At 44.9% G+C, this 21,769-nt stretch overlaps 1 protein-coding gene across 6 annotated transcripts in view; it reads left to right on the forward strand.

The window, feature by feature from the left end:
* The first annotated feature begins 2,661 nt into the window (after window positions 1–2,661).
* The window catches only part of AFF1 (ALF transcription elongation factor 1), a 189,981-nt gene continuing 170,873 nt past the window's right edge, over window positions 2,662–21,769 (forward strand). For 2 of the 6 annotated variants that reach the window (XM_062198548.1, XM_062198545.1), the window contains exons 1-2: window positions 15,304–15,354; window positions 16,714–16,786. In XM_062198548.1, coding sequence (XP_062054532.1) covers window positions 15,345–15,354; window positions 16,714–16,786 — 83 coding nt within the window. In that variant the 5' untranslated portion in view covers window positions 15,304–15,344. Of the gene's footprint in view, window positions 2,767–15,302; window positions 15,355–16,713; window positions 16,787–21,769 lie in introns of those variants that run through there. The other 4 variants (XM_062198546.1, XM_062198549.1, XM_062198544.1 and 1 more) reach the window with 4 other exon arrangements.

A 21,769-nucleotide genomic window follows, 5' to 3' on the forward strand; every position in this document is an offset into this window, starting at 1 on the left:
TTCTCATCCCCCTGGACTGTTCAGGTGTTCAGGTGCTCTGAGAACACAGCTGATGAGCTTCTATAAATCCCAGGGGCTTCACTTGTTTGTTTTCCAATTTTTAAGAAAAAAATGGCTGAAAATTGTCAGATAACACCCCAGGAGCCCTTGCATGAAGGAGCTGTTAAAAACTATCATCCTTGTATCAAAAGAAGATTTTCCCCCCCAGTTCTCTTTAAAAAATATCGCCCTTAGCAGAAACATAATCAGAAGTGTATGTGATGAGGTGGTTAAGATTAAGAAAGTGCCAGGATTTCTTTGAGCATGCTAAAAAGTGACTGCGGAATTCCTGTAATGAAGAACGTTGAGGAAAATGTAGTCAAGTTAACTAAATATGTGTAGCTATAGGAGAAAATTCCTTTGGTTCATGTAATACACTCAATCATTTAGATACAGTATAATCACTTTTAAAGTTTTATTCCTGTATTTGAAAGAGTGACAGAAAGAGAGAGATCTCTTCCACCCACTGGTTCACTCCCCAAATGGTTGCAACAGCCAGATCTGGGCCAGGTCAACGTCAGAAATCAGGAACTCCATCCTGGTTTCCCATAGGGGCACAGGGGCCATCTTCTGCTGCCTTCTAAGGTACATCAGCAGGGAGCTGGGTTGGAAGCAGAGCAGCCAGGATTTGAACATGCACTACTCTATGGGATGCAAGCATCTCAAGTGGCAGCTTAACCCACTGGGCCACAAAGGTCACAGTGTGACCATTTTTAAAACTAGCCTGCTTGTTAACCACTTCTATAAAATGATCTTGAGGAAAAAAGGAAACAAACAAACAAACAAAAAAACTCACTGGGATGGCCATCTTGCTTTTTTATTTTTTAAGAGAAAATTAATTTTTATTTAAAGCGTTTTAAATGTCACCATTCAGGAAATAAATGCAGAGAAGTCATGCAGCTACGGCTCTGGCTCCCTTGTTTCTGTGCACCACGGGAGTCTCATGAAAACAGCTTTGCCTTTGTCCCTGTGGTGGCTTAAGAATATTCATATAAATGGAAGGAACCATCCTCCAAACTCAACTGCATCATCAACAAAACCTGGAAAACTATATCCCTCTACCCTTAATACAGGAAAATAAAATGACCAAACTTCTATGGTGATCATCATTAACTGAGCAGATTACAACTCGAACGCACTGTAAGAGGTAGAAGATGCCACCAGAAGAGCAGAAACAAGGAAAAGAGCTTCGGAATGAAGCGGTGTAAACCCTCGGAATAAAATAGCACCCTGCTTATCGGAGGGTACCTATAGAAAATTTCGTAGAAAAATGGAATCTAAGCTAGCGTGCATTTCCCATGGAGTTCTCTGAGGACCCCTGGTGTGCATATACATGTATTTTACAATACAATGCATTACTTTTGTTGTTGATTAAAATAGGTGTCAGTCTCTTTGGAAGTTTAAGAACTGCCCAGAGACCCGCCCGTTGGGGGTGACTGCTATTCTACCCTGCCGAGGAACAACCTCCTAGGTTTTCAAGAGGAAACACCAGCAGATTTCATCAGGGACCCCACAATTACTGCAGCTGTTAAAGTAAATTAAAGCAATCTCACCGTGGGGGCATGGGGAGTAGCGAGTTTTGGAAAACAATCCATGGGAAATTAAATCAAGCCACCCAGGGCTTCACTTGGGAACGCACACCAATGCCTATCGGGTAGCTCTGCCGTTTTGTAGGCAGTGAAAAAAAAATTTTTTTTTTTAATTTCAAAAAGGAAAGAACACGGAGGTGGCCGCGGAGGGACTCATTTTCACACACGCTACGCATGGACTTTACACATTGCGTTTCAGTGAGGTGACGTTCGCCATCCAAAGACTTGGCACCCATTTTTGTCTGTTGAGGGGTCGCCTCCCGCTCCTGCGCTGGGGAGGCGGCCGGCGGTGGGGGCGCTCACGGCGGCGGGAACCGCGCAGCGAGCGAGGCCGGCTCTCCCGGGTCTGCGGGCCGGCGGGCGTCCCCGGGGTGGGGCCGGCGGAGCGCGGGAGCCCCGAGGCCCCAGCGGCTCGGGACACCGAGCGCAGCGGTTACTTCTCAGCCCTCGGGTTCCGTCCATTAGGCAACGGGGAACGATTTCTCTCTGTGCTAAGACTGTGGTGAGGACGAAGCCGGGCTGCGTGCGAAAGCCCCTCATACACGGCACGAGGAGTCCCCAGATGCTAGTTATTAGCGCCTTTAAAGGGCACGGGACCGCCAAAAAAATTAAATTAAATTAAATTAAAAAGGGGCTGCTCGACACTTAGAGTCGGGAACTTGACCCCGAGCTTAACCCGGCGGCACAGGCGAAGCGTCCTGGAGCCCCGCTCTGCAGCCTGCGGCAGGGTCCCCCCGCGCGGCCCCGCGACGCTCCGGGCCTGCGGGGCGGCGCCAGCTGGAGGGCCGGGCGGGGCGCAGCGGGCACCGCGGCACGGGCGCGGGCCGGGGCGGGGCCTCCCGCGGGGGCGTGGCCCGGCTCCCGGCGTTCCGGGGCGGCTGGCGCGCCGAGCCTGCGAGCGAGCGAGCGAGCGCGGCCCCTGCGCACTCGGCCGCCGCCCGCGCGCGTAGCGGCCGGAGCGGCGCTCTAGCCTCAGCGGCTCTGGAGCCGAGCCCCGCGCGAGCCGCCGCTGGACCCCCGGGCAGTCGCGCGCTCCCCTGCGCGGCCCGGCCGCACTCTTGCCCCTTCCCAGCCGCCTGAGGTCAGGGGAGGGCGGAGCTGACGACGGCGCACCGCCGGGCACCGGACAGTCTGGAAGGTAAGCGGCGCCTTGCGCACCCCCCACGCCGGCATCGGGGTCCGCCGGGGCCCTGCGCCGTAGCCGGGCTGCTTTTCTCGGAAGGCCAGGCGGTGCCCCTGGCCGCCGACTTCCCGCACGCTGACTCAAGCCCCTGGCGTTCCCGCTTTTCCTGTGGGAACCTCCCGGGAGGACGGGCCCGGCGGGCGCGGAGCTCCCTCCGCCCGCACTTGCCAGTCCGCGGCAGGTAGCGAGCGCCTGGGGCGCCTAGGCGCGGGGCCGGCCCCCGGGCAAACCTCCGCCGCGCGCCCCGCGGATGGCCGAGCGAGGTCCCTTGTTGGAACCTGGTCCTCAAGTTGCGTAACCGGAGAGTCCCAGAAGTTTCTGGAGGGCTCAAAGCGGGGTTCCCTCTCCTCTCTCCGGCCCCTGCGCCGTGCGCCGGTGCAGATCCGTGGCCCCGCTCGCGTCGCGCTCGGTGGGAAAGAGGCGTGCGTCGGCGGAAGGCAGGCTCCAGGGCCGGGATAGAGCTGGGGGGCTCCGGGGCTGTTCGGTTTCTCTTTCCCACGCTGTTTCTCGTCGGGGGTCCGGTTCCAGGCTTCCCGACGGTGCGGGCGCGGATCGGCGACCTGGAGGGGGAGAGGACTCGGGAGGCGTGCGTGGCTCCTGGTTTACCTTCAGGGCAGGTAGCTAAGGAAGATGCCAGGGCTCTTTGAGAGCCTCGGTCATGTGAATTTCGCCGCCGCCACCCCCGCGTCGTTCTGCCGCACCATCCCGGGAAGACCCCCTGGCTTTGGAGGTGGAGTTGTGAGCGAGTCCCACGACCTGCTTGGATCGGGGGTGGGGGGTGGGGCGGGAAGGACCTTGCATCCCTTGATGGGATCTAGTCTGATTTAAGGACAGGGTGGGGTTATTTTAATCCTGTCGGTGCATGTTGGAGGGACGTGCTCTACCACTGAGAGGAATCGGGCACACATTTAAAACCTTCAGTGCGGGCGAAGACCCAGTGTCCCAGGGACGGTGGCAGGGTGCGCACAGCTCAGCAATGGAGGCGCAGGAGCAGGCGGAGGCGGCCGCGACGGCTGCAGGGTTATTTGAGAGCTCCGTGGTGCACGGTGAAGGTAGGCGGGGGGGGCGGGAAACCTTTCAGACCTGCGTGGTGTCCGACTGGCTGGGGATAGAAGGCATGAACAGGAGCGAGACCTTTGGACTCGCGAGTCTGCTGGTCTGAGGCATAAGAATACCTAGGCACGGCCCCGTGTCAATGTTTACTTCCTCTGTCTAATGTATTTCCTCAGCTTGCCTTTCATCTGTAGTGGAAAGGATTCCTTGAGTGGATGTTCTGGAAATAGATTCTCAGGAGAAAATTCTGGATGGTTCGCCCGCTTTCTTTTAAAGGTGTTGTCTCTTTGCCAGTGTTCGAAGATAAATATACAGAAAAGGAAAGCAGAGAACTGAGGGGGTAATCACTCCAGGCAGTAGGAGAGAAAGCAGAGAATAATAGCTAAGTAGTTTTCACTTGAATCCGGCTATCGTTTAGAAATGGGGGTTGGGAGGTGGAATAGGGAGAAGAGATCAAGGGAAATCCCGTCTGTTGGTTCACTCCCCAAATGCCTGCAATGCCAGGAAGCAGGAACCGAAGCCAGGTCTCCCACATAGGTGGCAGGAACCCAGTTGATTGAGCCATCATCACTGCTTCCCAGAGTCTGCGTTAGCAGAAAGCTGGGGTTCAGCCATTTTCAAGGAGAAGAAGAGCTCAGGCAGGGATTTGAGGGCCTCTCTGAGATAGAGGGGTGGGGGACACTTGGGACGACGAGTGAGTTTGGGTACGGGGGACTGTTTTCATTTTTCAAGTAAAATTTCCAGGGATGATGAGGCTGTGTGTGTGTGGGGGGGGAGTACTTGCAGTTTTGTTGATATGAATTCTTTGCTTTCAACCTGCAAGAAGAAAAGGAACTGTTACGTATTAGGGTTAATGTCTTACTCATGCACTGTAGCAATGAATTTCTGGCGTTTTTGGTGTTTGTCATTTGCTCAACTCTTCTACCTAAGAAAAATACAGTTTTGAAGACTCACAGAGTGTTCACTTAGAATGCAGAGGTCACCAAGAGACTGAGAATTTATGGTAAAATAAAGTCCAGGTTAACTTAAACATCGCTTTTTCCTCCAAGATGCATGTATTATTTTTGCCACCAGAAGTCACTGTTCCACTATGGGGTAGGAAGACTATCAGAACTGACTGTCTCTCCTTTTTCCTATCTGTTTTAACTGAATTTTGCAAATGGCTGGTTGAACTAAAAGTTACTCTTTCATGAACTAAGATGCTTGCTTAATTGGATTTTGGATTAAATTTGGAAGAGACTATTCAATTAAAATAGTCATGAGTTGCATCATTAAAAGGCACCTCTGCAGGTCCAGTTTAGCCATGTAATTGCTCATTTGAAGTTACATGTTGCATGTTGCTTGACTCTTGAAAAGATAGGTGAAAAAAATAAGCTAAAAACAGCAAACTTGTTTTCATTATTTTTTGAAAATCAAGTAGAAGGAGTTTCAGGCTTAACTCCTGTAATTTCTAATCTTTCATCAGACAGTTGCATAATCTCATATGAAGTTGGTTAAATGATAAAATCCCAGATCTTGAAGTGGCTTTATGCTTTCACATTTTAAAAGGTGAAGCAAATTTATATATATAAATATTTGGATCATTATAAGACACACACAAAGGGACAGCACACCTTGTGGCTATCTTTTTTAAAGGAAGACAACATAGCTAGAATTTTTTTTTTTTACTATTGAGGCCCTACTGTGAAAGCTGTCCTTGAATTTGAATTCATTTGCTAACTTAAATATCTGTTGCTGTGGATTCGCTTGCCAGCGGCCATCTTGGCGTGGCCTTTTCATTCCACCACATCTGTTGAAGCTAGAAGCCCAGAATTCCCCTGTTTGAAGGCCCTAGATGATTCAATAATATTTCAGAAGATTGAAAAAGTGTGTTGCAGAGGAGTAACGGGAACTACATTTATTGTAAATATACAAAATTTTGCAAATGCCTTTGTTTTTCTCATTGAATTATATATTCAGCCATGGTTTCTGTTCTCAAATCACATTTCATTGGCAATGGCTTTTTTTAATATTTAAATATTTTTTATTTGAAATGCAGAGTAACAGAGAGATGGCTGCAATGGTCATGGCTTGGCAAGGCTGAAGCCAGGAGCTTCATCCCCATCTCCCACAGGGGTGATGGGTGCTCAAGTACTTGGGCCATCTGCTGTTTTCCCAGGCACATTAGCAGGGAACTGGATCAGAAGTGGAGCAGCAGGGACTCATTCACAGGCTCCATATGGGATGCCAGTGTTGCAGGCAACAACTTTAATCCATTATACCACAACACCAATTCTGTTATAACTTTCTTTTCAAATTTTTAAAATTTATATTTGAAAGGTAAAGAGAAAGGAAAAAAGGAAGGAACAAGAGAGCTCTTCTATCTGATGGTTTACTTCCCAAATGCCTGCGACTGTAATAACTGGGCCAGGCCAAAGCTGGGAGTCTAGAACTCCTGAGACTCCCATGTGGACGGCAGGGACCCAGGTACTTGGACCATCACCTGCTGCCTCCCAGAGTACACATTTTTAGGAAACTGGGATTAGAAGCAGAGCTGAGACTTGAATCCCGGCACTCCATTATGGGATTCTGACATCCCAAATGGGAGTCTTTGCTGCACCAAAAGTCTGTTCTTAATAGGCTTTTTTTTTTTTTTTACAGTTAGTAGGAACTCGTTTCATTTTACTACCTTGAATCTTAGATCTTACTAAAATAGCTTACTAAACAGATAAACACTGTAATCTGTTTATTAAAATTCTAAATATGCGGTTCTTTGTAGCTACACATCTTTTGTTCCTTATTAGCTGTTTGTATGTGCACCTCAGATTTGTTGTGGACTTGACACCGTGAAGCTCCAAGGCCAGTTGGGGTTGTCAGTAAGAGTTTCTTTCTTGTGCCTTAGGAGAGAACACCTTCAATAGTATTCTCCAGGGGAAGAGAATCAGCTGATTTTCTTAAATTATCTGGCCCACTTTACACATGACTAAGGATTTCTTGTTAGTGTGACTTTTCCCTTAAAGAATCTGAGATTTTTGTGACAAGCAGAGGCTGAAGGAAGCAATGACATCATCAATATAATACTTTATATTCATTCCTGATACCTCATATGTATTGAGAATCCTCTGTATGCCAGACAGTGCTTTGGAGAAATTGTGATAACATCGTGATTGGGAGAGAGGTGGAGCTTGCAGTCGCCAAACACTCCGCTGTTTACCAGTGGCTTCCTCAGGCCATATCATTTAAGCCTAATTGCAACCCTGAAGTTGGAGCTCATTTTCCATTTTAAAATCAGGAAATTGAGCTGAAGGTGAGTGACTTGACTCTGACTCAAGGCCTGGTGCCCTTTCTGCTATGGTACACTGTGTTGGCTATGTTGATATGTGGTTTCCTGTTTTTCAAGAATTACAGCTCGACTTTAAAATATAAATAGTGTTTCTCTTTGGCTAAGTAGTTCTTTCTGATCATTATGGAAAGAGGAAAGTATTTGCTTTTGCATTCTGGATGTATATGTGAGCCTCCAAAGGAGGATACGATGCAGGCCTGCCTAATACACACATGGTGTTTATTTGCACTAGAGATTGTTACCTTCCTAAAAATTAATGAAAGACCTTGCAAGCTGATTTTTATTAAAACTATTAAACTATTAGTTATCTCACAAAAGTTCAGTTTATAGACTTTTGAGAGCATACTCATCCTATTTCCTTCGGTACAGTCATGGTTCTCAGACTCACAGGGTACACCAGAATCCCCTGGAAGGCAGGCTTCCTAAAACACACATATGCCCTCTGCCCCAAGAGTTTCTGATTCAGTAGGTCTGCGGTAGTGCCCAGAATTTGCATGTGTAACATGTTTGCAGGTGCTATCGATGCTGCTATTTTTGGAACCACACTTTGAGCACCACTGCAGCCTAGCAGAGTTTAAAAGCAGCGTTTCAGAGCCGGACAGTGTGGGTTTGAATCTTGTTGAATATGCCACCTACTACCTGTCAGACCTTAGGCAAAATTTCTGAACTTCTTGTCAAGAACTGTGAAAGCAAGATTTTACCCTACTTTAAAGCTGATAGAGTTATCTGTCACAGTTTCATGTACTTTTGGGTGAGAAAGGAATGACTTTATCTTGTCACAATGGCTGCAGCAGGCATATCAGCATTTTCACACTGGTGTCCTAAGCCTCAATTTCCAGAGTGGTGTGGAGTGAGCCAGTTGACACCTTCAAACTCAGTGAGTTGCATTCCAGGAAAAGAATCCTAAGTTTAGAGAATCCTAACTTTTTTTTTTTAATTTATTTATTTGAAAGGCAGAGTTACAGAGAGGTAGAGGCAGAGAGAGAGGTCTTCCATCCGCTGGTTCATTCCCCAAATGGCCTCAATGGCCAGAGCTGCACCGATCCGAAGCTGGGAGCTTCTTCTGGGTCTCCCATTCGGGTGCAGGGGTCCAAGAACTTGGACTATCTTGTACTGCCTTCCCAGGCCATAGCACAGAGCTGGATCAGAATGGAGCAGCCAGATGTGAACTGATGCCCATATGGGATGCTGGCACCGCAGGTGGCAGCTTTACCCACTACACCACAGCACCGGCCCCAGAATCCTAACCTTTTATAATTGGCAGTAAGCATGTTTGCCCTTGACTCCAGAAGGAGACATTGTCTTGATTGTAATGAGTAGCAGAAATGCTGGCCTTTTCTCCAGGAGACACCCCTGTTCCAAGATCACCCACTGAGCAAACATCCTGGAAGATAATTGGGATCACAGGCAGTTAGTTCCTCTGCTTCTAAGACCTGCAAAAATGCCTCAGATCCATGGGTGAAGTATCTTCCAGCACTTTTATTATTCTGTTTTTGTTTTCTTTTTTGGCCTTACACAATGGGGGCAAGCAATATAGTAGTATCTCTCATTGGAAAGTTGAATAGATTAAAGGTACCAAGATTTGGCAAGTACATGGAACAGAATATAACTAATACTTCATAAATGTCTGCCAGTGTTACTGCTGAAAGGAGAGATTGTATTCTCTCTCATTTTTTAATGGTAAGTAATGCCTTACAAGATGAAATAACTACTTTACATAAATTGCAAACTTTGAGTTTGTTCCAAGAAACTACTTTAATGGCCCCAAATTCTAAAAAGCTGATATTGCATAGAATTTTGCCTGCCCATGGGGAATGAGACATTTCCTACCAATATCTGTGTGCTCTCCTATGTTTCTCAGTCTTTTGGTTAAGCAGAATCGTGCAGCTGATTCTGTCCAGGTGGAGTAACATGTCACTGTACTCCTGAAGCATTTACATGGCTGTTAGTCTCTCAACACCTTGAGCTTCTCAGTGTAAAACTAACCACCCCACTTTTCTCCATGCTCCAGCACACCAGCATGCAATCGGTGTGAAGAATGAGCAAAAAGCAAGCCCTTGTTCTTTGAAGCCATCGGGATTTGGTGGATAATTTGTCACCACTGTACCCTGGACTATGCTCAGCCTATTCCAGTGCCTGTCAGGCCCTGCTCACTTTGGGAAATTAATAGCCAATTATTTGAGAAGCTCTAGGGGTGTAAAAGCCAGATACGGACATTGCATTCCATTGAGGGAAGATAAATAAATGTTATTTATTTTGCATTAGTTATTTTTGGGTTATGGTAAGGACTATGGAAAAAATTAAAGTGTCACCAACTCTAATTTTCCTGCTCCAGCCCATTCCTGCTTGTTACTCTTGTTGCCAAGAGTATCTTAGTTTTGTATGGAACTACATTTGCACAGCCTCTGGTAATCATGTTTATTCTCAGCCAGTGATGACAATTTGTATTCTGATTTACCTGTCTCCATTGAAGAGACCAGGTGACCTAGTTCTAGTTCTTTGTTTTTGGTAGCATTTTATAGAAAGGATTTTCCTTTCCCGACAGAAGGAGACAAATTTTGTCTGGCACAGTCGTGCCTTCTTCGTCTCCTTTTCTTCCTGCCTTGAATGTGAGTGAGATGTCTGGCTATAGCAACAACTTTTCTGTCCTGTAAGATGACAGGCATGAAGGCACCATTGCTAAATATGGCAGAGCAGAAAAAGCCAACGTTCCTGATGTCCTCATTGAATAGCTAGAACTCTACCAGTAGCCACCTCCATCTAGACTTGCTGTAGGAGAAACATAAACATCTATTGATTTAAACAGTTGTACTTGAAGCTAACACATTCCAAACCCATAAATGAGTGAAATGGAATAGAGAGTAGGTTGGATGGAGAATGTGGTTGAAGGCACAGCAGCGTTACATTAGCTTCAGGAACCAGGGAAGTCCTGCCTGAGAAAGCATCATTGAGCTGAGAACTGAGTAATGAGAAGGAAGAGAGAACCAATGCAACAAGAGAGGTGTGTACTTCACTGAATCCCACTGAACAAGGCTTTGACATGGAAACGAGATAGGGAACTTGCATTTGTTCCATTGTGAATTTCTAAGCTCCTGAGGTCCACATGGTGAGATATTGGAGACCGGAGACCTTGAGGAACCATAACTGGATGAATCAGACCGGGGTCCGGGGAGGCTGTGATCTGCTGGGATACAGTTCGGAGAAGCAGACTCAGTGTGTGTGACCCGTGACTCATGCCTGACACATTGCTCATTGCCGGAAGACTGTTACTCCTGGAAGATGCATGTGGGTTAAGGGGAAGTAGGCAGGACCAGGAACTGACCAGTCCAAGAGGCCTCTGGCCTCTGGACAAGAGTAATTTACTCATTCTTCTTTGGAAACTAGGTTATGGTCACGGGACTCTGAGACCTACTGAGCTCTGTCCGGCCGAAAGCTTCCCTTTAGCATGGAGTCTCCCAAGCATGTGATTTGGCCGGCCAAAAAATTAACTAGAATAACCACTACAACCATTTGTAGAGTTCTTTCTGTGAGCCCAACATTATGCTAGAATTTTTCCATTTTGTAAATGTTGTTCATAAATGTTGTAATCCTACAATTCTGGGAAGCCCTATACAACTCATGAGAAAGTTGAGGCCTTCAAAAAGAATAGTAATATCCTTGAAGTCTTCCACTGGTTGCAAGGCAGGCCTTTGCCACCATGTCATGTTCTAAAAGCTCCTGCGAGAAGGTTCTGCAGAAGGTGCTGGGTTCTGGAAGCGCTTAATCACCCAAAACAGAATATTTGAAAATATCAGGGATTTGGGGCCAGTGCTGTGGCATAGTGGTTAAACCAACACCTGCAGTGCTAGTATCCCATATGAGCACTGGTTCGAGTGTCAGCTGCTTCACTTCCCATCCAGCTCTCTGATAATGCCCCTGGGAAAGCAACGGAAAGGCCCAAGTTTATGGGCCCCTGCACCCATGTGGGAGACCTGGAAGAAGCTCCTGGCTGTAGCCTGGCCCAGCCCCAGCCCCAGCTGTTTTGCCATTTGGGGATTGAACCAGTGGATGGAAGATTCTCTCTCTCTCTCTGTCTCTCTCTCTCTCTGACTTTGCCTTTCAAATAAATAAAGTGAATCTTAAAAAAAATAGGGAAAAAGTCAGGAACTATTCATAGAAAATGCAATAAGAAGATAAATTTATTTTGGTGCAAACTTTTGAAATCCATGCATGATCCCCCCCCCCCCATGTACTCTCCATGAACTCTTTGAGGACCCTTTATATGCATGCATAAGTAGACCTGGTGCATTCCCAGATGAAACAGTCTGCACCACTTAAGTAAAATTGAGTGTGGATTTTGTTGACTTAAATAATGAGAGCTGCTATCTATTGGATGCTAGGGACTTTAGCCAAATGACACCATTTCTTCTCAGTAACTCTAATATGGGGGCTGTTGTCTCACTTTACAAATGCAGATACTGAGGCTGATAGAGCTTACTTTTCCCAGGGTGAACATACCCCTCACCTGAGCATACCCTCTTTCTGCAATATAATATTGCTTTGTTTGTAATGAGGGACTAGTTGATATCATTCCTACTTTTCAAAAAAATTATTTTTCTAATTTGTTTTTCTAATTAATTTTGTTTATTTGAAAAGGGGAGAGAGGGAAAGAGTAATATTTCCATCTGCTGGTTCACTCCCCAGGAGCCTGGCACTCAATCTGGGTCTCCCATGAAAGTGGCACCTGCTGCTTCCCAGGGTGCAAATTAGTTGGAAGCTGGAATTGGAAGCAGAGTCAGGAATCAAACTAGTCACTCTGGTGTGGGATGTGGATGTCTCAAGCTACATCTTAACTACTGTGCTAAACCCCAAATGCCCCACAATAGTCGAATACGCCAGGCTGAGGCCAGGACCCAGGAACTCCATCTGGGCAGGGGCCTAAGTAATTGAGTCATCCATCTGCTGCTCCTAGGATGCAATAGCAAGGAGCTGGATTGGAAGTGGAGGTGCCAGGATTCAAACTAGGATGCCTGTATGGGGTATGGGCTTAACCTGCTACACCACAATACCCACTCCAGTGGGGAATTTTTTTTTTAACTATCCTTTCCCATTATTCTATTTTTTATGTATAAATTGGTGAAATTAATATAAAATATATTAAAGCTTCAGAAAGATCTTCTGATTTCACTATTCTGCAAGCCAATACATTTTCCTCCTCCCTTTTATCTCTGTATTTAAAGAAATATTTTTAATTCAAAAAACTTATTTAAAAGGCAGAGTGACAGAGGGAGAGACAGTAAAAGATCTCTCATCTGCTGATTTACTTCCCAACTGGCCACAATGGCCAAGTCTAGGCCAGGCCAAAGCCAGGAGCCAGGGACTCCATTTGGGCCTTTCATGTGGGTGGGAAGGGCCCAAGTACTCAGGCCAGCAGCCATCTTTTGCTGTCTTCCCAGTGCATTAGCAGGAAGTTGGATTGAAAGTAGAGCAGCCAGGACTCACACAGGCCCTCTGATGTGGGATGCCAGCATCACAGGTGGCAGCGTAACCTGCTGTGCCACAATGCTGGTCCCAGTATTTTAAATTTAAAAGTTAACTAGATCCCATGCAATTTTATTACAAAAGATCCATAGCATACAGAATAAAAATGAACATGTCCCTTTGTATCTCCTACCCTGGACTCTTCATCCAAATCACTTCTCATTCTGGAAAAGCTACTGTTAGGCCTTTCGTGATGTATGTTATTCCACACTCTGTGTGTGTTATGCATTACCTTAAAAACAAAGCATTTCCTTTTTAAACTAATTAGCTCATGTTGTAGTATACTGTATTCGATGTTGTTTGGATAAATCTATCTGATTCTTTTTGATGTTAAATTGCATCTCATTATCATAGGCCATAATTGATGTAGCCATTTCTGTGGCGGTATATACAAAGTTGTTGCCAGTTTTCTTACTATGATAAATAGTATTTATTGCAAAACCTCTCTTTACAAATGTGACTGTATTTTTGAGAATGATTTCTTGGAGGAGGGTTGCTAAACTGAAGCATACACTAAATTCCTTTCTTAGTGGTGATTTAGAACAATGGCTTCCTGCCTGCAATAGGCCAGCATTCTAACCCAGCTAGACCTTGAGTCTGAGTTGCGTGGCTGCTCCAGCAGTTGCGCAGGTCATACGTCAGTGCTCTAAACAGCCTTTTGCAGGCTGAGTCTGTTGTTTTTCTTTTGTAAGAATTTTTAAAATTTCAATTCACTTTTAACAGATTCAGTGTGTTTTGTAGGTACAATTCTAAGAACATAATGGCATTCCCTTGCTCCCTCTGGTGTTTCCTTTGAAACATAACCAACACACCAGTTAATCTGATGATGTAGTCCCCCTTGCCTTACCTAGGAGCCCTTGCCTCCCTCCTGTGGGGAGCATTTTGCTTCCCCGAAAAGTTAGGGATTTTTTTTTGTTTGTTTGTTTTGACAGGCAGAGTGGATAGTGAGAGAGAGAGAGAGAGAGAAAGGTCTTCCTTTTTGCCGTTGGTTCACTCTCCAATGGCCGCTGCAGCCGGTGCATCTTGCTGATCCGAAGCCAGGAGCCAGGTGCTTCTCCTGGTCTCCCATGGGGTGTAGGGCCCAAGGACTTGGGCCATCCTCCACTGCCTTCCCAGGCCACAGCAGAGAGTTGGCCTGGAAGAGGGGCAACTGGGACAGAATCCGGCACCTTGACCGGGACTAGAACCCAGTGTGCGGGCGCCGCAAGGCGGAGGATTAGCCTGTTAAGCCACGGCGCTGGCCAAGTTAGGGATTTTGTGCAGACAGGACCCTGACTGCACCCTGGGCCCGGATCTCTCAGGTGCTATGCTTCCTTCACTTTGTGCCCCACTCACTCATCCAGGAAGCTGAGGCACTCCTGAGTGGCCAGATCCCAGGGTTCACTCATTCCCATGTCTTCCCACCAATCTCTAGGATTATTTTTTCATTACGGATCTGCCCAGCATATTCCTTGCTCAGTTCCTTTGAGTCCTTGTACAAGTGTTAATATTCTCTGACCCCCATGTAAAATTACAACACCCTAACCTGTTTCTTCTCTAGCATTCTGTACTACTGATTTCTCTATAGCACTATTGAATGTCCAACATCTATATATTTTTGGTTAATGCATCTTTTTTTTTTTTAAAGATTTATTTATTTGAAAGAGTTACAGAGAGGTAGAGACAGAGAAGGAGGTCTTCCATCAGCTGATTCACTCCCCAGATGGCCACAAGGGCTGGAGCTGTGCCGATCTGAAGCCAGGAGCCAGGAGCTTCTTACGGGTCTCCCACATGGGTGCAGGGGCCCAAGCACTTGGGCCATCTTCTACTGCTTTTCCAGGCCATATCAGAGAGCTGGATCGTAAGTGGAGCAGCTGGAATTCAAACCAGCACCCATATGGGATGCTGGCACTGCAGGTGGTGGCTTTACCTGCTATGTCACAGTGCTGGCCCCTGGTTAATGCATCTTTGTCTTTTATCTCTTGTAGTATGTAAAAGCTCAGTGGTGGCAAGAGTTTTTTTTGTTTTTTGTTTTGTTTTGTTTTGTTTTTACAGGCAGAGTGGATAGTGAGAGAGAGAGACAGAGAGAAAGGTCTTCCTTTGCCGTTGGTTCACCCTCTAATGGCCGCTGCAGCCAGTGCATCTCGCTGATCCGAAGGCAGGAGCCAGGTGCTTCTCCTGGTCTCCCATGTGGGTGCAGGGCCCAAGCACTTGGGCCATCCTCCACTGCCTTTCCGGGCCATAGCAGAGAGCTGGCCTGGAAGAGGGGCAACCGGGATAGAATCCGGCGCCCCAACTGGGACTAGAACCCGGTGTGCCGGCGCCGCAAGGCGGAAGATTAGCCTGTTAAGCCACTGTGCCAGCCAAGAGTGTTTTTTTCACTCGTTTTTTTTTTTTTTCAGTACCTTAGAGCAGATGATAAGGAAGTATTTGTTGGTTCATTGAGTAAATGAACAGATACATGAACGCAAGAGCCCTCTCAAGATTGGTGGCCAGCAACAGCCCAACCTTTCCTCTTCCTAACTGCCATTCTCTCCACTCTCAGTCTCTACAGGGGTCGGGCGTTGATGGCTGTTGAGTTGCAGGCAGGTTGAACACCTTATTTGAGACTGCAGGCGTGGCTTTTCGCTCACTCTCCAGGTGCCTTTACAGAAGTGCAATGAAAAAAGGTACCAATAAAACACACAACATTGATCACTTAACTGTGTGCAAGGAAGTGAGAGCAACCAGCAAGGGCAGGGAGAGAGAGTAAGCTAAAAGGATTTGGGGAAAACAGGGAGAGAAGAAAGGACAAAGAGAAAGTGGTGGGGGAGGGGAGAGAGATAAGTGGGGATTGAGTTGGAGAATTTGGGAAACTTAACCTAGACCCACTATGACTGGTAGGAGCAGTGACTCCAAAACATGTTTGACCCTGGAAAACTTAAGCTCTGCTAGTGTGAGTTTAACCAGAATATTTGCAACACCATGTTGCAATCTTTTGAGAGAACAGATAGTGATCATATCTACTAGGGTGGAAACATTGTAGTCAACAATTTAAATTTCATGGACAGGGAGATAAAAGACCTTATCAGGAGCCAGCGATAGAGCCATGAAGGACTATATTTAGTGTTCCAGCTTTAGCTCACATTGTAACATTTAGCCTCTTCATCAGAGCAGGCAAGTTACAACAATGACACATTTAATGTAGTGTTTCCATTTGTATCAAATGGTTTGTTATATCTGTACTAAGATATTTAGTAACATACCTTTGCCTTAAGGATGTTTGCAAAAAAAAAAAAAAATAGATGCTATTTAAAGCAAGTTAGGATAGTACAGTTTACAGATACATACAAGGGCGGGAAAAGGAAACAGCTGTTGATAGCGTTAACCATGGAGAGCTTGTTTTTAGACATATGCAAGGTGGTTCCAAGGCTGCTGCCCAGATTGAATAAATTTCCCCACAAGTGCTTTTCTGTTTCAAGAGAAATTTTGTTTAAAGGATTAAATACCTTTTATGAGTAGAAGTAAAAGCTAATATTGGCTGTTACTGGGGCCCACTTTGGTTAAATCCTGCATCAAAGATTACCTGTTGATTTCCTTTCTCTTGCACACTGGACAGTCTTTTCCTATTAACTGACTATTGCCGACACAACTTGTGACCTCTGGCAAGTTACTTAAATCTGAGTCTTATCTGAAATTTGGATATTCATATCTTTTATCTACCTTGCAAGTTTATTATAATGTTTACATGAAATGTAATTTGTAAAAGCTGAACACATGCTTGACAAAATAAGATATAAAGAAGTTGAGATTTCCTTTCCTAATAATAAATTGCATGCATTTTTCTTGCTGAGGTGCCTGAGTGGGAGCCTCAAAATTAAGAGTTCCTATACCTTTGATGTATACTAGCTTGTTCAGGTTGGGAGCTGGTGAGGAGCCATTCTCTAATTCAAATGAGAACTTTGTCTCCAAGTAAGGTTCCTCGCAGGTCATGTGTACCTGAGAGTTTGCTTCTGGCCAATATTCACAGGCTGCTGTTCCTTTTCCAGATGAACAGACCTGCCACTCCCCACTGATTGCAGCAATGGCGTTCACGGATAGAGTTAACAGCAGTGGCGGCAGGTAAGCATGAGGTCCATGTTTCTGGGACCCGATGTTCCATTTTAGAATCAACTTCTAAAAAAAAATAAGGTTGGTCCTTCTGATTTTTTTGCGATTTAAGAACTCTCTGGTGCAGGAAAATGTTGGAAACTTTCAGTTTTCTCTTAAGTCAAACCTGTTAGACTGGCTATATGGTTTATTTAAACCTAGCAATCGCTGAATCTCTTAACTCATTTCTTTAAAATGTGGGTACCAGATGAGATGAGCATCCTAATTCTGCATTTAAGATGCCAGTCCATATTGCAGTAATTTTGCAGAAATATGCCTGTATTCAGCCTATGTTGAAACAAGTATGGTAAGTCCACACCATTATGAGAGCCTGGATGGAGGGAATTCTGTCGTCTTTTACTATCTTCACGTCTCTCTCCTGGACTCTGCATACACTCTTCAGTGCCTTCTTGAGTATACCAAGTGGCCAGTGTTGATAGAAGGGAGTGTATTAGCATTCCCAAATCAGTTCTAAAGATTAACTCATTTGACAGCCAGCAAGAATTGATGTTACTGATCAATTTTTATTTAAACTCTCAGCTATTTAGAATCCTACTAAAATATAAGGCATGTTGATTAAAACTCAGCTAGTATTTATTAAGTAACAGAATAAATGGTGGTTCCTGGAGAGACTGTCCTGGAGGCTTTCCTGCTTCCTCCCCCTTTCTGGTTCATTTAGGAAATTCTTCAATTCCAGGTGGTCCTCTTGGGGCCCTCTCCTCCCCCACCACGGGGGGAAGACATATGCCCCAGGCCGCAGCTATCCACACTGGACTCCTGGGGCAGGAAGAAGGGGGCTGTCATCATTTGTCTTTAGGTTTGTTCGTAATACACATAAGTTTTAAATTTTTATGTAGTTAAATGTCTTGTCCTTTATGGATTCTGGTTTTTGATTGTGCTCATAAAGGTCTTTCCTGCTCCAAAATTGTAAAAATGATGGCATGTGTTTTTTGCTAGCACTTTTATGATTTCATTTTTTGCATTTAAATCAGAACATGTAAGCTGGTGGCCCACGGGACAGGTCTGGTCAACATATGGGCTTTGGTTGGCCCCCTCACAGCTTTCTGAAAGAGATTATCTGCCAACATTTGTTATATAACAAGCTCTTGAAATGTTTAAGGTTAGTGACACTGGGCTTGCATTGTGGTCTAGCAATGTTCAGATGGACTTGAATCATCATGGCTATTTTTATATAGAATAATGTGAACCTTGTAATGTAGAACTGCCCCTGTGGTATGCTTTTCAGGTGTGCCACAGTGTCGAGTCCCCTTGGCCCACAGGTCAACCAGGACTCCCACTTGATTTTCTCCTGCAGACATCTGTTTTGTGCTTTTGCTCCACAGAGATTTTAAAAAAAAAGAAAAGAAACAAAAAATGGACTGGAAAAAGCTTGGGCTGATGTTTTCCAGTTCCTGCACAGCCAGATTCACACATTTAGTAGCTGCTAGGCTCTCTCAACTTGCAATTCACTTTACATATTTGACTTTTTAAGTAGTTAGGTCCATATGTAATTAAGGTATATGTTGTGAATCTTCATATTAGTGAGAAAATTAAAATATAGGAGTGTCAGGGAACATTTTTTTTTAAAGCTGAAGTCTAGACAATTGTTTCAATATAATTTATGAAGTCATCTATCTTTTCACCACTGATTTGAATGCTGTGTCTAAATTCCAGCACATCCTTGGGTCTATTGTTGAACTCTCTTTTGTTCTGTTGATTGTGTCTTCAGGCGCAAGTGACATACTGTTTCACTGTGTGTTGCATGTCTTCATGTTCAGACAGATTATTTACCACTGCCTTTTGTTTTTAGTATTATCATAGCTATTCATGTCTGATTATATTTCCATGTGTATCTGCAGTCATTAATCATTTTCTAGAAAAATCGTTGGCGGTCCCTTTGAATTCATCAGTTATGAGGGTTGACTTCTGTGGAATGTTAAAACTGAGTCTTTCTACAAAAGAATCTAGATATTAGATTGTTGAAAATTTGGGGAGATGAAGAAATTTTTAAGTTGTAGTGGAAGTCTGATTTTTTAAAATTTTGTGGTAATTGATTTTTGCATCCAGTGTGATTTCTTGCAGGAGAATAAATTATACTAGTTCAAGGTGTTATCAGTGCAAAGATTTAAAAGAAAGCATGCATTTTACCACATATGTTTTCTGTTGTTGCTAATTATTAAGTGGGGCTGGGTTAACTGTCCTTTGTATTAGTATTGTAGCAATTAGAGCTGGTTTTATTTGTGGCATTTGTTTTTCCATCTTCTCACCTCCCTGAGTTTCTCCTTTCAGTTTTAATACTTAGTATCAGTGGTACACTCAGGAAAATCCTAAATAAATCAACTTGCCATGGTCCTATCATAATGTGATTATTATTACTCTTTCTTCCACTGCTCACCCTCTTCTATCCTCTAACTTTGAATTCTGCTTTTAGTTTCAAATTGTCTAGATTGATACCATATTTTATAATTATTTCTACAAAGTTTACCTTTAAATTGATGATAAATAATTGAAAAATTAAGTGTTATTTACATATTTTGATCAAGAAGCAAAATTGTGTTCTGTGGGTTCAATGTCAATCCAAGTACCACTTGAAAGAGGAGGTTCATGTTGATAAGGACAAATGAACTTTTATCTTTAGCTCAGTAAATAGTTCAGATTTTTACCCCACTATAAATTGCTTCATCTTTGAATAGTGTGTGGTGTTTTTCCCCTGGAGTTCTTTTTTGAAAGAGAAAACATGTCTTTTTGTCATTTCACTTAATGTGATCCTTTTTGTGTTCTGTATTAATTGCTTGAAATCTCTCATTTTATTGAAGTCCTAAAACTAAAATTAACTTATAAAGGGTATGCCAAATTACATGATTGTGAAATTGGGCCCAGATCATTGAAGCCATGGAGTAAAGCTGGGATACATTGTGACTAGGGGAAATACATTAAGATAAAACATGGAAATGAAAAATATTTTTTAAAAGATCTAGGTCGGCGCCGTGGCTCACTAGGCTAATCCTCCACCTGCGGCGCTGGCACACCGGGTTCTAGTCCTGGTTGGGGCGTCGGATTCTGTCCCAGTTGCTCCTCTTCCAGTCCAGCTCTCTGCTGTGGCCTGGGAGTGCAGTGGAGGATGGCCCAAGTGCTTGGGCCCTGCACCCACATGGGAGACCAGGGGGAAGCACCTGGCACCTGGCTCCTGGCTTTGGATCAGCGCAGTGCGCTGGCCGCAACGCACCGGCCGTAGTGGCCACTTGAGGGGTGAACCAATGGAAAAAGGAAGACCTTTCTCTCTCTCTCTCACTGTCTAACTCTGTCCAAAAAAAAAAAAAAAAAAAAAAAGATTTACTTATTTGAGAGCCAGTTATGGGAGGGGGAGGCGGCGGCAGAGAGAGAGTTCTTCCACCTGCTTGTTCACTTCCCAAATGGCCGTAATGGCTGGAGCCAGGCCAATCCAAAGCCAGGAGCCAGGAGCTTCTTCCAGGTCTCCCATGTGGGTGCAGGGTCCCTGGGCTTCAAGCCTTTAGTCTGCAGTTCCTGAGGACCTGTCCTCTCGGCTGGCCCCTGGCTCCCTCCCCTCCCCTTGGCGGCTGCCCACCTGCCAGGCCTCGTCCCTGCTTAAGGCACTTCAAAGATGTCCCTGCTGCCCGTGGGCGGTGTTCTGAGAGAAAGCACTTGGGCCATCTTCTACTGCTTTTCCAGATCAATAGCAGAGAGCTGTGTCAGAAGTGGAGCAGCCCAGACTTGAACTGGCGCCAATTTGGATGCCTGTACCGCAGGTGGTGGCTTTATCCTCTATGCCACAGTTCTGGCTCATGAAAGAAATTTTTTAATTCAGGCTCTACTCCCGGTTTGGTGGGACTTAATTTTATTGTCTTCTGCCATCCAGACTGAGTACTTTGTGTAAATGTTTTAGGAGGTCTGCAGATTTTTCTTTCCACAAAGGGAAAGGTTTGGGGTATTTTACCTTGTGAACCCTGAATCACATTGTTACATCGCAGCCTTGGAAGCATTCCTCCACAGAACAGTCTGAAAGAATGTTTCAGTCTCTTAATTGAGAAGAGTCCTCAATTAGTGAGGAAGCCACAAGGTGTTGAGCAGATTAGCACCTATTATATGGAAAGAGTTTCCTCTCCCTTAGTAAATCACGGGCCAAACTTCCAGATGCTTACTGGGGAGATTAATGGCTCTGGGCCATGTTTTCCTGAAATAGTGATTGGCTTGGGCATTGTAAATAATCCACACCTGGAATTGTGAAACGGGGAAATAAAGTTTCCTGTATTTTCCAACTGAAGTAGTTTCAGGCCTGATTTACAAGCACAATAATGTTTCTCACACAGAACACCTTGTTATCCTTTGGTTGGGAAAAGGGTTGCTAACTGGTGTGTGGTAGCCCTGTGTAACTGAAGATGACTCACCCAATTTGTTAGGTTTAGTAGGCGAGTTTACTTTTAGACTTATCTTAGACCTGAGGGATAGTTAGGTTTGGGCAGAAAAGATGAACTGTAGAAATGTTGAGTAATTTTCCCGTGAAGTCCGGTTGACCTGTGATGGCTTGTCATGGTAGAGCATGGTTGAGTAGGGGACACAGGAGGCAGCTTGTGTTGATCTGTTTCTTTGACCCTGGCTATTTGGACAAATCAATTAGCTCTAGAGGCCACTTAAAATAGTTTTAGTAAAGAGAATATTGCCTATAAAATGCTTATCCTAGTACATGGAACATCATTAAGTCCTTAGTAAATTACTAATTTTACCAGCCAGATGATGATGTAGAATGCTGAGTTTCAGGGGGAGTAGCTTTCTTCATTCTCATGCAAGGTTCTAGGATATTTGGAGGCAGTTCAGATTCCTCCCTGAGATAATCCAGGAATAGCATTTAAACTGGAAGGAAAATGTAGAGGAACAGACCTTTAAAACTGAGATGTGGGGTTAGCATTGTGGCCCACTGGGTAAAGCTGCCACTAGCGA

This window comes from Lepus europaeus, chromosome 8 (genome assembly GCF_033115175.1).
Source record: "Lepus europaeus isolate LE1 chromosome 8, mLepTim1.pri, whole genome shotgun sequence".
NCBI classification, from domain to species: Eukaryota; Metazoa; Chordata; class Mammalia; order Lagomorpha; family Leporidae; genus Lepus; species Lepus europaeus.